Raw genomic sequence first — 17,692 nt, forward strand, 5'->3', positions numbered from 1 at the left:
CATCCCTGGGATTACAATATTGACAAAATAACAGTGATGTGGACTTTTGCTAGAGTCGAGCAGCCCTACATTATTCAGTGAGCATTTAGTAGTCATGACACAGGCCAACCAAATCTTCAGACTCAATTTTGTACTCACCTAGACACCTGTTAAATGTAAAGACAGCTGCGCTCTGATGTTTACAAAAATCTGTCCTCAGACAAAATGAACACCTGCGAAAGTACTCGAATCCGCCTTTGCAGTAGTTCGTGCTGCAGTGAGTTTCTCCAGGACATCATTTAACCACGATGAAACACAAACACACACACAGATAAAAGCAATGCCTCCTGTGGTACAGTGGCTGGAAAAAAAAGAAAAATTCTCCAATACAGACCAGACACACAGGGCAGTGGGATTCAACTGGTTCTGTGTCAGTGAATAATCTTATTTTTATTTTGTTTTGTTTTGTCGCTTTGATATGTGCCAATACCGACTCATGATTAACGAATGACACCATAAAGTTGTTATCAGTGAACTGTCATAAGCAGATATGGTTTAAGTTGACCTAGAAGATTTTCTTTCTAGGTCAAGTTTCTTCGAGAGGGAAAATTAAGCCATTTCCTGTTGTAGTCTGGAATGGAAAAGCAAAACTATTTTATGTTCAGGTTATTGAAAACTGCAATTCACTATTTAACACTGACAGCTGACTATCTTTTGAAATCTTTGGCAGGAAACCAAAGTAAATTACAGCAGCCATGGTTCATCTTCCAAAGATTATGTTTACTGAGGTAAAGGTTGATTACTTTTATTATGAGTATATGCCATAACTGGCATAAACTCAGCACTGCAGCATATCCAGTTCCTTTCTTTTTACTGCTAACATCCTTCCCCTTTCTGTGATGACACACATAATGCTGGTCATTGCTTCTCATTTACACCACTCCATAGACAACCCACAGGCAAGTCCTTATCATAAATAAAACTAACTCCACTGGATGGATGGCCAGGCCTTTGGAAGTATAAAGCAGCCAAGCACATATAAAAGTGAAGGCTTTGAGAAAAAGTCACATCCACACAATACACTCGGCCAAGAGAAACACGCCAGCAGTGGGGTTACAAAGTGATCAACATGTAGCTTCAGCAGCATCAGCAGAAAAGCCCGTCTTCAGCTGCTGGCTAAAATGGAAACTCCGCCTGAGCCACAGGCAAGTCTGTTGAAAAGCTGACAGGCAAGAAAAAACATTCTTGCTGGATGTTAGAAATCGAGAATCCAAAAGCAGAAGTGGGTTGGTCTGCGTTGAGTTTAAAAATATCGAGTCCACTAGGCCAGCTTCCTCAGTTGCTGTTTAAAGCTGAGAGATTTAAACAGCAGCCCGTCAAAAGTCTCTTTTAGGCACTTCATAGTGCCTAAAAGAGACTTCATAGTGCCTAAAAGAGTCCCGGTCACGATTTAGATCAGTGGATGAAACAGTTTTTAAAAATTGATTCATTTATTAATTTAAAAAACGTTTGCAGATTGTATTGTATAGAAGTCAATGTGACCGCTTTTGAAGTTGCCCGTGTAATGATGTGTTTTGTTGTGATGCTTGTGCTGAATGTCAGTTGCATTTGGTTCTTTCACTTATTTGTCTTGAAATCTGCTGCCCTCTTGGTTAGGGATGGGTATCGAAACCCGGTTCTTGTTGAGAACCGGTTCCCACTGTTTCAATTCCTTGGAATTGTTTGCCATTTTTGCAAACGATTCCCGTATCGATTCCAGTCGCCCCGAAAGACATCACCACGTTGTGGAGCGTCATTTACCTGGCAGGGCGCCTAAGCGGCTCAAACACTCAAAAGTTTGGTTATACTTTACGAGAACAGATGACAACGGGGCAACTTGCAATACTTGCAAAGTAGATATTTCATTTAAAGGAGGAAACACTACGAATATGCAAAAGCATTTGCTCACAAAACACGCGATGACCTTAAATGAAAGTCGTGTTTTTAATTCCGCTCCGGACTCGTGAATCTCAACCCAGCAGCAGCGGTAACGTTTGCACGTCCTCTCCCGTTAATACGGCAGGTAATTAATCAGCTAACAGTGCATATTATGTTAGCACGATCTGCCTTATTACAAAACCTGCCATTACTGTGCATTTAGGTGACCATGATGAGACAGACAGACTCTGGCTGGCAGTTCTCGCTGCAGTCTACCGGTAGCGTCTCCTTTCAGGCCAAGATAGACGAATGTCACCGAGCAGTGACTAAGTTTGTGGTCAAAGGCTTGCACCCATTTGCCACAGCAGATGCCCCCGATTTTCGGTAAGTGAATGTGTTTAATTGTAGGCAGGGACATTACTGGATATTCTTGTGTAATTGCTACAGAATAATTTATGTTATACTTTGTTATTACTACAGAAGAATATTTATTTTATTATTTTACATTTACAATTTTTTTTTCCTGGGGACCCTGTGACACCCCATTGAAGAGCCGTAGGCTGTGGATCTCTTAAGATCTCACTGTTGGGTTTGTAAGGCCATGTTACTCCTAAATTTCTATCTTGTTCAGAGAGAAGATATACAACAAAGTTCTAAGCTAATCGACCTTAGTGTTCTCCTTTTTAAAAAAAATAAGAATCGATAAGAGAATCGATAAAGAATTGAATCGTTAAACAGAATCGAAAATGGAATCGGAATCGTGAAAATCTTATCAATACCCATCCCTACTGTTGGTCGAAGCTCTGCTGTGAAAAAGTACCTGGATAAATAAAGAATATATCTATTGGCAAAAAGCCCATAAATATATCATTTATTTATCTATCCAGATATACCAAGTTATCACAAGTGAAGTGAAAATCAAAATTGGTTAGCTTCCCAAAAAATTTCCCTAGTTTAGATGATCCAAGATACTTCCTTATGAGCTAGTGTCATGAGGATGTCATTGTTCAAATAACTTGACTGGTTTCACAACCAGTATGATCTTTAAAAAGACATCAAAATATATTTGATACTGTTTAAATTTTGTCACTTTTTTGTCACTTTTGTCAGAACGATGTTTAAAATAAACATCTGATACAAAACTAAATTCAAAATTTTAAGAAAGTGTTAAGAGTATCGTCTGGGTTGCACAGAGGATGAAATGGCTCATCTATTTTTGTACTGTAACGTATCCTTGATCAAAGGCAGCATTTATTTCAGAACAATGCTGACTGTTAGCACTGCTGTTCAGGGCCCAATGAAACAGAGAGTCACTGAAGCAGACACGAGGCTATGAGAATGGTAGAGTCGGAGAGCAGCAGGGCCGGGACCACAAACTGGGGCAAACACATGTCATACGACTCAGCATAAGGCTGAGCTGGAAAATCAACAAAAGGCAAGGCAGTAATCACCAGACAAATGTAGGATTACATCTCACTCCACCTACTTGGTAAGCAGTGAGCGTCATGAAACCACAGAATTTAGACCATCACGTAGAGCTCTGTTAGTACCTCCCTTTCTGCACTGCACTAAACCTATAACACACTGAAAACAGATTTAGGTGCACAAATGGTGTCTTTGTGCAGTTTTACTACAAATTAGTTACATCTCTTTTCTTGAAGGTAACTTTTTGTTTGGGTCAACCTCCAAAAGCTCTGAGGAAAAGGTGACTCTTCTATGAACACAAAGGTTCCAAAGCTCCAAAAAGCATATGGGGTTATGCATAACTCTGATAGACTCAGCATATAACTAATTGATTCATGCATACATGGCAAAACATGTTTACAATGAACCAAAGGAGAGTATTAAATCGGCCTCTCTTATAATTTAGTCCAGTGTGGGGATAACAGAGTTGCAAAAATGTCAGATCAAGAGGAAAGCCATGTCATCAATACTTGAATGCCTCCGTGGCACTTTTTATATGCAATCCATAGTTTCCTCTTACTTTGGCTCAGTTTTTGATGACTTTGAAATCAACTTTGTTAAGGAAGTGTTTTTTTTTTCCTTTTTTGTCTCTAAATCCATTTGTAATTCAGGCTTCTAAAACAGCCACCACCTTTCAAGCCTCTTATCTTTGTATGAAAATGAATCAGTCTTATCTGCTGATCCACAGTGTGTTATGAGGGAAAAACTGCCTGCAGCCTCCTGTAGGTGGCTGGTTCAGAGTGACTGAACTCTTAGATCAGGCAATTTAGATTCCTTGCACAGTTTTCTACATGATGCTGCTGTTTTCTCCGACACGGTCGTTCGTTTACCAGCTTTGTCTGTTGCACAGATTTCATTTTCATACTCCAAGATCATGCCAACCTGTTACTCATCTCTCTGCCCTAGCATGCAACCGGATGTCAGCAGCTGACCTATGCAATCATACAGAACCCTGCCTATTTAATTAGCCTTGGGGAGAGGTGACAGAAAAGGGAGGATTAAGGTAGCACTCTTAAAGGGGATTAGAGAACCAAAGGACCATCAGGAATTATCAGCTCAAAAGTGCTTTTTTTGGAGTACTAGAAAGGAAAAAAAATGGATGTACCTCTGATCATTTTATTCTAAAGGCACAGATAGGACTGTTTAAACTAGGGGAAAAAAAGCATCAAACCGCATCTCGTCTCTGCTGAAGCAAAGAAAATGAGTCAATGGCATCAATGGAATGTCAACTCTTCTGTGGAGGGGAACTGAGCTTGGCCCTCCAGTATTTTTCAAAGCATTCTCTTTAAGCGGATGCCAGCTTCAATGAACGTCTCCCAGAGTTAGCAGCAACTCCTGGGAGATGAAGGCAGCCAATGCCCTGGAAAAGCCCAACTCTTCAAAGGCTTGTGTGGTTGTTCCTCTGGAGAAGGTGATGTAATCTCAGAAATGTCTCCTGGCTGACAGTTTATGGGGTAGGTGGAAGCTGGGGAGCTCCACAGAGAAAAAAATGGTTTGACAGGAGTTAGATAAAACACAAACTTGTAAAAGGAAATGCAAATTTGGAGAAAGTAAAAGGCTATGTAGGCAGGGTAGTGAGTTCACACCAGCTCCCTGCCAAATGCTGGTAAATTTGGACTGAGGGTGATTAACTGTCTCCTCTGCCAGCCACGGTGACACACAGAAACGTATCTATTTATGGGAAACAAATCCACTAGAGGAGAACAAACATTTTCTGACACCTTTACATATTTTAATCAGCACTAATACAAACCGATTTTAAGCAACTCGAGTCATTTTCAGACATCAACTTGGACATTTATGGGAAAATCAGGGTGAGATATTTTCTAGAGCAAATTTACTTCAAGTATGTTTAAGTACTGGAAATATGTTGTGTGATTTAGATGAGGGAGCTGCCTGCAGAAGGCAGCACAGATGACGCCCACTTGCTAGCAGTAAATGCATCGGACTATCAGCCCAGCTCTTCACACGTCAGTGCTATCCAGCATCACACAGGCTTTACAGTGGGATGCTGGAAGGTTAAAGACTGGGTAATGTCGGATCTGACTCTGTTCTCGTACACGCCTGTGTGGTGTGTGAAAACATGACGATAGAACAAAGCAGTTTCTAAGTAGTGCAACATGTTTTTGTCACCAAGTCAATGTTGCCTGTCTTGTAACATGAGACAGAGGAGCAGGAAATGATCTCATGCTGAACATGTCTGGTCACGACCAGAGTTAACTGCATCTAAAATGGGCATCTATTTAGTCCTGCACTAAACAACGCCTGGATAGTTGTCATCACAGACTAATATCACATAATTAGTCTTACAGTTCTACTTGTGCCTCGTCTGCCGGTTGATTTGAAAGCAGAGCGGCTGTCGTGTATCCTTGACAAAAAAATACTGATTTATTTCTCAAAAATGTGAGCGCTGCACTTTCATGTGCTCAAAGAGTGCCAATACATTTCAGTAGTGTGTTAGCTGGATCGCTGAATGGTATCCATGACAACTAGCAGGCCTCACACAAATTGCTGCCTGTCAATTATATAATTACACAATATTAGGTACAGGAGGGTGACTTTTGTAGTCAATTAAATTTTAAATATCAATGGTAAAACATATAGATGTATGGTAACATTTTGATACAACTTCCATATATTTGAAGCATGAACAACAATGCATTATAATCTCCATTTACAATTATAATGACAATCAACGATAGCCCCAGAGTAAACCTTTCACAACATCTTTGCAAGTTTATTTTCATCTTCAAATAGCACCACTACAGTTTTTCACAAAGGGCAACATGATAACTTCTCTTTTTCCCCCTTTTATCTTATCACAGTTGCCCAAATTTTCAGCTTTGATTTTGCATAAGCCATTCCTACTCAGTTATGTTTAGTAAGAGAAAGAATAGACTATAAAATGTGAGTTTTAAATAGCTTTAAACATTTCATGTAAATATATTCAAACTACACATAATCTTAAAAACAAGCCAAAAATATGCAGTGTGCAGACTAGGGTTGGGTAAGTGGAAGAATATACTCATTAACTCTCAGGGGATTTTTTCATATGCATTACACTTTGTTGGTGGTCTATATTCTTGTGTATTCAAAGCAAGGAGCAATAGAAAATCATGGTTGGATGTGTGCACTCTTATGTCTACTTTATTTGAAATAGTGCCACAAGAAGGTGCCGCCTTCATTTTGGTTGTGTTGAGCTTGAGTCGAGTTGTACACAGAGACTTGCAGAGATTCTCATCATGTATTGGTAGCAAATGTAGGGCCATAGAGACTGAGTACTAATATAATAACAGTGCAAATATAAAATGTATAAAGAAGGAATTAGCTTTAAGTCTTGTATATTTACACATTCGAGATTGTTAGCTCAAAACCAACAACATTTTGAGCTACCAAGCTATAAAGGACCACTAGCTGCACTACCTTAATTATTTAATAGCATATGTTATCCCTGTGTGTTTGTTTAATCAGAGGTTATAAGGTATCCTTCATATGACTGCTAAGTATAATGGGTACACACACAAATCACTGGTTGTTGGCCTGACATTGAATTAGATTTTTTAAAATGACCAACCTTAATTTCTGCTTCCTGAAGCCTAACTTTGATGTCTAATATCATTCTTACTGACTTATAAACAGCTTTGGTTTCCGACCATTATTAAAACAAGATAACCGGGATAATTATCAAGCTATATTCGATTTTGTCAATCAGCAACCAACTCTACTTATGCTGCTATACAATAATCCAAATACGCTCTCCAACAGTCTGTGGCATATTTAACTTGGTTTGTATTTCTTTTGTTCTTTCCTTCAGCTTAATTACAATTTCAAGTCCACAGTAAAAAAGTCCATTTGTTTTTCCCACATTGGATAAATCTATTTGCTCCCAAGTCTACAAATAATCGTGTTATGCAAGATCCCAATAATGTCCAGAATTATTGTGATTATATTTTCTGAGACTGTAGGTTGTAAGTAGGTTAAATGTCATCCATGTTATTTTATTAATTTAAAGTGTAACAATTATTGAAGGCTACCCTCTTCTTATAGTGTTGAGCATTTGTGATGTTTTTGTTTAAACTTTAAAATTATTAACACTCTTGAGAAGAACATCTTCTATCTAATGACATCTTTAGGCATTTTACACGTATCTTTTGCTAAGTCACACATTTGCTTCGTTTGGGTTTGGCCGATGATTGCTTTAACCACATCGGGATATATTCTTACAATAAAGATGCAACAGTAGGAGATGCTGTAACTGCTCGATGGTGACAATCTCTGGAATCGAAGCTTAATCGTCAATCGACGTGAAACGGTCGCTGACACCGAGAGGCAGTTATTTTAGATCAATAACATCAATAAACATACTATATCCACCAAGGTCAGGCTTTTACCAGTGAACAGTAAACAAACCCCTGGTCGCTGCGGAAACGAGCTCGGCACCCAGCTCTGATTTTCCCTACCTGCTATTCTCTCTGCGCTCCGCCAGCATCTCAACTCATCAACAGAAGAAGAGACAAGAATATTCCACCATAAGCCAAAGACCAGCCGCTCTTCCTCCCAACAACAGTGTCTTCCTGAAACAGAGAGGCGATGGCAATGGTGTCATGCCTTCCCCTCACAGCAGCGTAAGGAAAGGAGAGGAGAGGAGAAGCGCGGAGGCATGGCTCGCCTTTATTGGCAGTACCAGTGGCTTTGTTCGCCAGTCAGCATACTGTGTGTGTATGTATGTATGTATGTGTGTGTGGTCTGCCGGGACTGGCACAGCTGATCCCCCCCTGACACCGGGTGGGGTGTACAGGGCTTTGGTGGAAGAGGAGGGGAGGAAAGGAGGGCGGGCTTTGGCCTCAACGACGACAGGAACATACCATTACCACAAGAAAAGGGGAGGAGGAGTGGGAGGCAGAACTCACAGCAGTGAGCATCATTAAAAATTCATTTTCTGGCCATTTCGGTCGCCATCCTGTACATCCAAGCTCAGACAGCTCACATTAACTTTGCATTATTATGTGGTGTGCTTTCGGGGACAAGTACAGGGAATGACAAAAGCATTCTCAATTAATCTACATGTGTCACACTAAAGCATTTGTAGAAGGCAACTGAAATATTAATACCTGATAACATTTTTCATTTAAAAGCCAAAAATGTACCTTATCATAAATTCTTTGAAAGCAATCACTGAGCTTCTGTAATGTTCTTAAAAACAGAAAAGGGCTAAAATGAATAAAAACTGACTGCTATTTTAATAATTTAGTGGTTAATAGGAATGTGTGTGACTAGATGTTTAAACAATGCTTTCCTCACTAGTCAGCACTGGAAATCCCACATACATACTGTAAGGAGACTGGGCAGTCAAAGTTCCCTGAACATAAATCTATGCAGGAATAATGTAATGATAAAGATGTTGGTTACCCCATTTCTGACCCCAAAGAGCCCCCCAACAACAAAACATCAAACATGTTAGCCAACAGTGTTGTTGTTGTTGAGGGCCTTGGTATTTCTCAAGCTTCTTGTGTTCCTTCTTCCTGATGTTGCTATCACTTGGTATAGCTACATGTATCACTACGGCCTTCTGCCTCTGCTTTTCCACCACTACTATGTCCGGTTGGTTAGCCATCACCAGTTTGTCCATCTGTGTATGGAATCCCCACACAATCTAGATTTGGTTATTCTTCACCACCCAAGGAAGTGTCTCTCATTTTGACTTTGGGACTTCCAGTCCACACTTGGCACGATGTTCCAGTACGCTATGCTGGCCACTTGGTTATGGCGTTCATGCATCCCTGCTTGCTAGCATCTTGCACCCTGTTGTTAGGTGCTGGATTGTCTCAGGGGCATCTTTGCACGTGATGTCTTGCCTGGTGTGGTAGACCCCAGCCTCTATTGATCTTTGTGCTCAGAGCTTGTTCCTGTGCTACCATGATAAGTGCCTCTGTGCTGTCTTTCAGTCCAGCTTAGTCCTACAATATTAGCTATTAGCTATAACTAAAGATTATTCTGATAGTCAACTAATTTGCCAATTTTTATTTGATTAGTCAACAATTATTTCAATAACTCTCTGATTCCTATGTGCAAACCTCCTGCTCAAGTCTGACTGGGAATATCACCCTGTTTACATCGTCCCACAGCAAATGAAAGTAATGACCCAAGAAACATATGAATTTATAAATAATCAAATGTATTTTTAGCATTACTCAGTAGGACAATCAGAATAAAAATGAAACAAATAAAGATATTAGGTAATACAAGTTAAAGTGCTATGATGAGTTTAAAATGAATGTGCAAAAAGGAAACTAAAAATGGCTTCTATCCATTCAAATAAAGCTTTAAATGAAATCAAAAAGATATCTTTTCAAATCTCCATTTCCATTTTCTATCGTCCTGCTGTTTTGCTGTTCATGCTGCGTTCTTCTTCTTCTTAGCACTGAGTGCACTCTTGGCAAACAATACAGGCGATACTGCCCCATAGTGTCCTGTAGTTTAATTATGCCCCAAGAATTTTTATAGTCGACCTCATCGATTATGCCGACGAATTGTTGCACCGCGCATCAGCTACTTCTTCTATCTGCTGGTGGTACACCCTGGGCAGGATATCTATTTGAAAAAAATTGAAATACATCCGTTGCTGACATTGTGTGCACGCAATGTTGTTTATGGTGCAAGCTGTCAAGTATTTCAGCAACATTTACTGAAGAATGACTTTTAAATATATGTGCAATGAGCTATACTGTCCTCAAACTAGTTGCGTAATGTGATTTTTCCTCCAACTTAAAGGACCAGTAAATTAGTCTCCAGGAAAATCCTTAGTGGTTTATAATTCCCTTAAATCTATTATCAAAATTAAATACCAAATCTTTTATGACTCAAGCTTCTTAAACATTAGAATTTTCTTCCTTTCCTTTTTTTGAAATTGTAAATTGAATATTTTGGGTTTAGAAAAAATTAGCTTTTTTAAAAACTCCAAATTATCAATTGAAACATTTTTCACAATGTCCTGTGGCTTAATAGACAAAATGAGGAGATAAATGTCAAATTAATTGACAGTGAAAATTGCCATTAGTTACAGTCCTGCAGAATTAGTATGGCACACTGAGATTCACATCACAGCTGTTTAACTGCAGTGATTATGGGAATTTCCTGACCTGAAAATTGGCCTTGAAAAGTTCAGAAACCTCTAAAAGAGATTGTAGTGGAGCATGCTGACAGCTAGAGACATTAATGCTTCACTAAGGAGACAGTGAAATGTGACTTCCAGCAGGGAAGGACATGATCATATGGAAACGATTCTAGCAGGGGAAACGGATCACAGATCCACCTCACTGAACGAAGCCTGCTATACAATATTACACTTTCAAGGTGAAATGAAAGAAAAAAGAAATGTATGCTAGCAGTAGCTTAACTGTGTGACCTGTTGTGTTAAAAAGCCTTAAGAGATCTGCACCAACTCCAATCACTCTGCAGTTGCTTTGAGATTTTTGTTTTCGTATGAACGAAAGGTGAGAATATAATCCAACATTTTATTATAGCTTCAATCATCACCACTAATAATCATGAATCACACACAACAGCACCAACATTTAAGATCATCTCCAGTCCAAACAGTTACTGCCATGCAGTTACAGACAGAGTATGGGCTATGAAAATTACAGCCAATTAAACTGTGGTGATAAAAAGACCTGAGAAAATCCCTCTCCTTCAGTCTGTCCAATAAAACAGCAGACTGTATATAAGGCATTACTCCAAACTCATATATTATCTATATCCAACTCTGTGGCTGACATAAGCAGCTTCAGGTCATAAAAAATAACCACTTACTTCATATAATATGTGTAGGGATAAAAATAAAAATACTACAAAATGCCTCCAAGTATTGAAGCTAGGATGTACTGACATATTGGCTGAATATCTGCATCAGTACCGGTTCACTGATTAGCCAATAACTTGTACTGCACCCTTGTATCCAAATATGGTCACCTATAGCTGAAAAAACAAAACAAAAACACAATACTGGCTGCTGTCACTATGGCAGAAGTCCAACACCCGTGGGTGAGGTCACAGTGGGTGCATCTATTTTCCACACAATCTATGGTTACATGGCATTTGCCAATAATAGAGGAGGGTATTTATCTGTTAGTTCATTTTTTTATTATATACGGAAGAGTTGAAACACTTATTTATCAATTCATAAGCTACAGTAATGTTCATATTATAAATGAATTTGATGAAAAGGCCATAAATGAAAAGTAAGACGGTCTCTTTATATACTCTGATTTTCTGTAGCCCTCAGCCCATTTTTGAGGAAGTACACTTTTATAGTTCTACTTTAATAAAGGTTCACCAATTTATAAAACAGCTGGTCTTTTTTTCCTCAACACTACTCAAACAGAAGTAAATAGTTCTTTTATTAGGGGTACATTTTCAGCTGTGGATTAACAGCTGTGTAGACTAGTAAATGAGGTGATTGTGGTTTATCTGACTGACTGAAAATAAATTCTATGAACATGAGCGCTGGGCCACCTAGCACCACTTACAGTTGACTGTGGAATTAAAATGAGTTCAGAACCTTCACAAACTGTCTTGTTGTGGCATCTTTTTAAATTCAGTGAGCGCTTTAGAATGACTCATTCTTTCACAAATGTTTATAAGAGCAGAGTGCATGGTAAGGAGCTCATTTTTAATTCAGTTCAATGCAATGAAATTCAGTTTTATTTATTTAACACCAGATCACAACAACAACTGGCCTGAGGCACTTTATAGTCTAAGGTTAAGACCCTACAATAATAAAGTCCCTATAATATTACACCTGCGACAATGGGACTGAAAACACCTGAATTCAAAGTTTCAGGTGAATAAATCCTTAAACATTTTTAAAAAGTGCAATGTTCTGTTTTATCATGCCATCAACTTGATGTAATCCAATGGCGCGAGACAAAACATAGACACAAACTATATGTGCACCGCACATGTGTAGTGTCACTAATAGGATGTGCAGGCCCTTCCCTCGAGTGCTAATTAAGAATGATCCTCTTGTGCTTTATTAGTGCATGCTGCGTCTTCTCATGAAAGATGACAACTAGTAAGCTGCGACTTAAGTCTGTTGTTTGACGTGGGCTTATACCGACAAGCCTAACACACCAGCAACTCAGGCCATATTGTTTTGTGTGTGATGCATTTGAATGGCCTGAGAAAGCTCAGTCGGTGCACTGAAAGGAAAATCAGCATTGGCCTTGAGCTGCATCATCCACAAGACTTTAATACAGCTGCCCAGCTACACTTAATCAATAATAAGAGCCTCACAAAGTACAGAATACACCCCACAGCTCCCATCCTGCCACACAAAAGCAGTTAGCAGGTAAAAATAAAATCTCTAATGGTAATATTCGATTTTTTAGTCTAGGATCGTTGCTTTGGTTTAAGCTGAACCTTTGGTGTAATACTTAAAAATGCTGTAGGTTCAGTTATCCTCCAGAGCGGGTTTGCTTGTTTCAGTTTACTTTATGTTTAGTTTTACAGGGTTTGTCCTGCATCCACCAAAGAGGCTTTGACATTCCTCTAAAAGAAAAATCCTCAGAGATTCAACAAATGACTTTTCACCACCTTTTCTACCCATGTTACAATTTACTCAAGAATAAAGTAAACCTTTGCCCATCACACGGCCAGAAATACCAGGAAAAATGACTCCTAAAGGTCTTAAATATAAGCACACACATTGTATTTATGTGCACAGTCATTGCCCAAATGCCCGTGCTGAGAAACAAAATGCCTGCTTTTAGTTAAGTTTTAATTGTTTTTAAGGGTCAGTTTTTGTTTGTATAATGGTAGATTGTAATGCAGTAATTATGATGTTCAGAACTGTAAAAGACAACAATACTTTGTAGTAGTACTTCTTTGTGCTGGTTGTAGTCACAAATTTGAACACAGAAGCCACTTTGGCTGCTCCCTTATTCTCAAATGGTCACCACAAGAACATATACAGTTAGTTCAGTTGACTCTTTCTTTTTCCTTGTTTTGTTTTAACTTTAGTTAACTATAACTTGGTGTCAACCAAATATATAACTGTTAATTACCTAAAACCCTGACAAAAAAATTGTAAAAACTGTATTGGGGCTGATAACGCATACATAATGCAAGAATAGCTTTTGAAAACCGAGTAGGATTCCTATACTACAAATAGCTAGCTGAAGCAAAATCTCCATTTGTTATCAGAGTGTGGATGATGGCCAGAACAAAGCAAACTGTCAGCAAGAGCACATCACACTGGAAAACTACTGTTAATCTATTGCAGATCCTTGGGAAGGATTCATAATAGCTGACCGTTATAGAAGCAAGCAAAGCAGAGAGTAAATGAGTAGAAAATTCATTTAGGCCAGCATTTATGCTGACATTCGGGAGACATAAGGCACTGTCCAAACAACCAAATACTTACAGGATTAACCACTTAATCTCCCTTACCCCAAAAAATAGCAAAACAACAACAATCTACAGCTGCAGAGCGAGGACAAATGTATGCTGTTGGATTTAATAAATGCATGAAAAGAACAGCTGTCTCCGTGTTTGTATAATTATGGCTTAGATGAAAATCAGAACACATTTTATGAATAATCAATGTAGAAATCCTTGTAATTCCAACAGGGTTCATTTTTTCCCTAATTGTATTTAGGTCAAAGTAAGCCCTGTTTTGGCCCCGGGGAGTAAACTCTGGATAACCAGTGAAGCCAATAAAAGGTTCAAAGTTTCAATGCCTGTTAGCCCTGAATCACCGTGAGAGAAAAGCAGAAGAAAGGAAGACCCGGAGGCTACACAGTCAAGACTGCACCACCAAAATTCTGGCAGGTCTTGAGTCATCTCAGTAAATCACAACAAAAGGGGAACTTGACAAACGCTTGGTAGACCGGGTCTAACTAACTGGAGGCAGAACACTAAGCATTCTTGCCAATGCTGCTGTATTTTACAATACATAGAAATTTGCATGTGACAGTATTGCTACCCAGAAGTGTAACCCATTTGCTTTTTTGTGGCTAAAAAAAGTAACAGGGCTACTCTTTACAGATGAAATAAACTATATGAGTGTCACTAATGGTATTATATGCGGAAAAGGCAGTACAATCACCTCACACAGGCAGCACACTGCTAAACTCCAAGAAGTTTTCCAAACAACAATAAAGAAGAAAGAAATCTCGGGTGACTTAAGTGAGAGCTGTAACTAACTGTTTGGGTTTGCCTATCGACAGAACAAAGTTAAGGAATTATTCAGTTACTGGCAGTTAGCAGTAATCGGGTTTCTGTGCCTCGAGTTTTCAAATTATTCAGTGTGATGCAGTGTTTATGCAGAGCAGTCTAATAAAGAAAGCTGCACTGCAGTGATAAAAAGCTGTCTGGTAAGGCTTAAGAACGTGTCTTTAAAGGACTTTTGAGGACTAACTGATCAATTGTCAGCACAGTAGCTCAGTGGTTGCCTCACAGCATGAAAGATCTGAATTCAAACATAGGTAGGACCTTTCTGTGTGGAGAGTGCGAGTTCTCCCCATGTTTGGTATCCTTTTCTCCCTCCACTGAAAGGCATGGCAGTGCTTTTAGTGCTTTTCTTGGCTCAAAAAAGGTCTTTTAGGGGTGACTATGCACAAGAGGTCCACATATAGTTTAAAATAACCAGTCCGTGTTATCATACTTAACAGAGGTCCATCCATTTTCCTGTTATTTCAGGCCATTTGTTAAACAAAAGGGATTTTACTGTTGACTAAATTAAATCCCACTTAAACAAATTGCTTATAAACTATTTCACTGCAGCCTGGTGAGTTTCCTGTTGGTGAACACCAAAACCTCTTTTGGGGGGTGGGGGCACTAAACCCTGCTGCCTATCCTGGCGCACAGCAAATACTCACAAAAAAAGTCAATACAAGATCCAAAAGCCAATGAAGTAATTTTTCCAAGCCTCTCCAAGCCTACTTATTAGACTCATTATCCTAGTATTACTTCTGAATTCCAGACAATTTGCTTGCTTGGTAACTTAGCTTTTATGAGGAAAAAAAACCACACACCATACAGTACATGACAAACACCAACATACACTCAGGGCTTCCTGCTTCCAATGCTAGAACACAGAGACTGTTATTTATTCACACACAGCTCTCTATGTAGATATAAACTCAAGTCAGAAATTGAGTTTAGCACAGCCATCAACAGCCACCTCAACTAATCAGGTTTTTAGATTAGATTAGACTCAAGTGATGCTCACTTACCAGTTTACTGCAATAACAGACCTCTACATATTCACTGCTATTTCTAGTGGCTGCCATTCATTTATTTCTGGAAACAGGCTCTTCTGTGGCCTTTTCAGTTAAGGTTTACTTTACAGATCTGTCTTACTGTGTTCATTAATTAGCTTTAATTGTCATTTGTCTTTAAACTAACTTAAATATACCAACATGGGATGACCATCTGATTTAGACTAAACTTCACAATATTCAGTTTCATTACCTAAACATAAAAACATCTCACTCCCGATAATCTTCACAACGAATAAAGGACCATATATGTTAGCTATTCTGACTCATTTTGTCTACAGGCACACAGGCATGTATTTGCAGTGCTATTTTTTAGTATTTATAACCTGCACGTTTTCTGGATGAGAGTTCAGCTATGTGCACTTACTGCCCCCCCCTCCTCTTTACAAGTCACAAGCTGAAATGTTATGTAGCTTTTAATTGTATCGTGTATATTTGTGTACATGTCATACCGTTCACAGTGCCCGAGCATGAAACAAGTTTTCTGCCCCAGCCTGCTGGGGGGTAGTTAGCTTGTGTGCAGGCATCCGGGCAGATAGCCATACACTCAGGGACAATGCGCACACACAGGTGACTGCTGCACATCAGACGCAGAGCAGACAGTAAAATGAGGACGATGTGACCGCTAAAGCTTTGCCAGTCATTGCGAATTTGCCTCTAAAAGACCAGCTACTACGAAACACTCACTGCAACCCGATTTAGCCACCTATTATAAAAAATAATGCGTTTATCCAAAGCGACATACTGCACACGTACCCTGACCGTTTTAATTACCACCGTTCCTATGTGTTTTCCAGTGGCTGCGATCTGTTAAAGTCCTGCTTTAGGACTCAGCTCCACCGTCAGTGAGTGAAAACACAACCAAGCAGCAATCCCCTCAGTTTGCAGCTACGCTAGCCCACAACATGCAGCTAGCGACCAGCTGATCGCACTAGCATCGGCGTATCTGAACCTCAACTGCCAAGCTAAACGGGTGACGTTCCTTCAAATGTACGGCCTCCAATAACTTTACTGCAAATAAAGGTGGCAGCTGGTGTTTCCACACTTAAAGCGGGTTCGTTGTGTTTTTCCCGAGGTTGCCACTGTCATGCTAACACCAGCGTTAACGGTGCGGACTGTAGTTGAGCCGAGATGCACATTCCAGCCCATGCTAACTCGCATGCTAAAGCAGCTAGCACACATTTGCTAACTAGCCACTTCCAGAGAGGAGAGCGTCTTTGGTGTACCCGCCATCTACTCACCAGTAAGCAGCGTTTGCGGCAAAATGCGTCGGTGTGAGCGTTGAAGATAACCTCCAATGTGTGAATTAAGTCGGTACGGGACACTCCGTGTATATCCATATGTCTCAAACGATGCGTTAATTCCAAAGTGGTCGCTGCTCCCTCTCCTTCCTTTCGCCGGTCGCCATGTTTCCTCAACATCCAAATAAGCGGAGCATGTAGCCAGGTCCCAGCGCCGATTTTCCTCCTAACAGCATCCTCCTCTCGGCCCCGAGCGAGGCCGCATCTGAAACACAATCCTGACATCTGTTGGATCAAAGGAAAAACACACTCGGTGGCATGGATTTAATGGACACCATTCATTTAATTTTCCCTTTCTTTTATTTAAACTCACAGAAGGTGTTAAGGCATAAAACGTTTTTGTTTTTACATTTCTGAGAAATTTTGTACCTCATGAAAAAACAGATTATAGATATATATATATTAAACGTGGAATAATATCTTGTGTTAAATCACACTGTATTTGTTCATTTTCGTTTATAGTGGTTGAAAAATGTTTTAGGCCTGTTGACAGGAATTCTGATAGTTTACCCACCTCCCACTTACCTGGAGGAGGCTTTAATAACTAAACTTGGGGTATAAAATATAGGAATGGGTGCCACAACTGGTCCACTGGAGTCCAGTTTGGTGAAAAGTGTGAAAACTGTAGTGAAGTCACAAAGTAATTCACTTACACACATACAGACAGTTTTGCATTTTCAATGCAAAACTAATATATGGCAATAATCAATAATATTAATAGAATTATCCAACCTTTTGATCAGCACCATG

General features: G+C 39.5%; 1 protein-coding gene across 7 annotated transcripts in view; it reads right to left on the reverse strand.

Moving 5' to 3' along the window:
• Nucleotides 1–17,130, reverse strand: part of wdfy3 (WD repeat and FYVE domain containing 3) — a 112,021-nt gene extending 94,891 nt beyond the window's left edge. For 6 of the 7 annotated variants that reach the window (XM_025911979.1, XM_019365766.2, XM_025911976.1 and 3 more), the window contains exon 1: nt 7,821–8,124. In XM_025911979.1, the coding sequence (XP_025767764.1) occupies nt 7,821–7,849 (29 nt within the window). In that variant the 5' untranslated portion in view covers nt 7,850–8,124. Of the gene's footprint in view, nt 1–7,820; nt 8,125–16,882 lie in introns of those variants that run through there. The other variant, XM_025911978.1, reaches the window with a different exon arrangement.
• Between the last annotated feature and the right edge of the window lie 562 nt (nt 17,131–17,692).

The sequence above is a fragment of the Oreochromis niloticus genome, linkage group LG12 (assembly GCF_001858045.2).
Source record: "Oreochromis niloticus isolate F11D_XX linkage group LG12, O_niloticus_UMD_NMBU, whole genome shotgun sequence".
Taxonomy (NCBI): Eukaryota; Metazoa; Chordata; class Actinopteri; order Cichliformes; family Cichlidae; genus Oreochromis; species Oreochromis niloticus.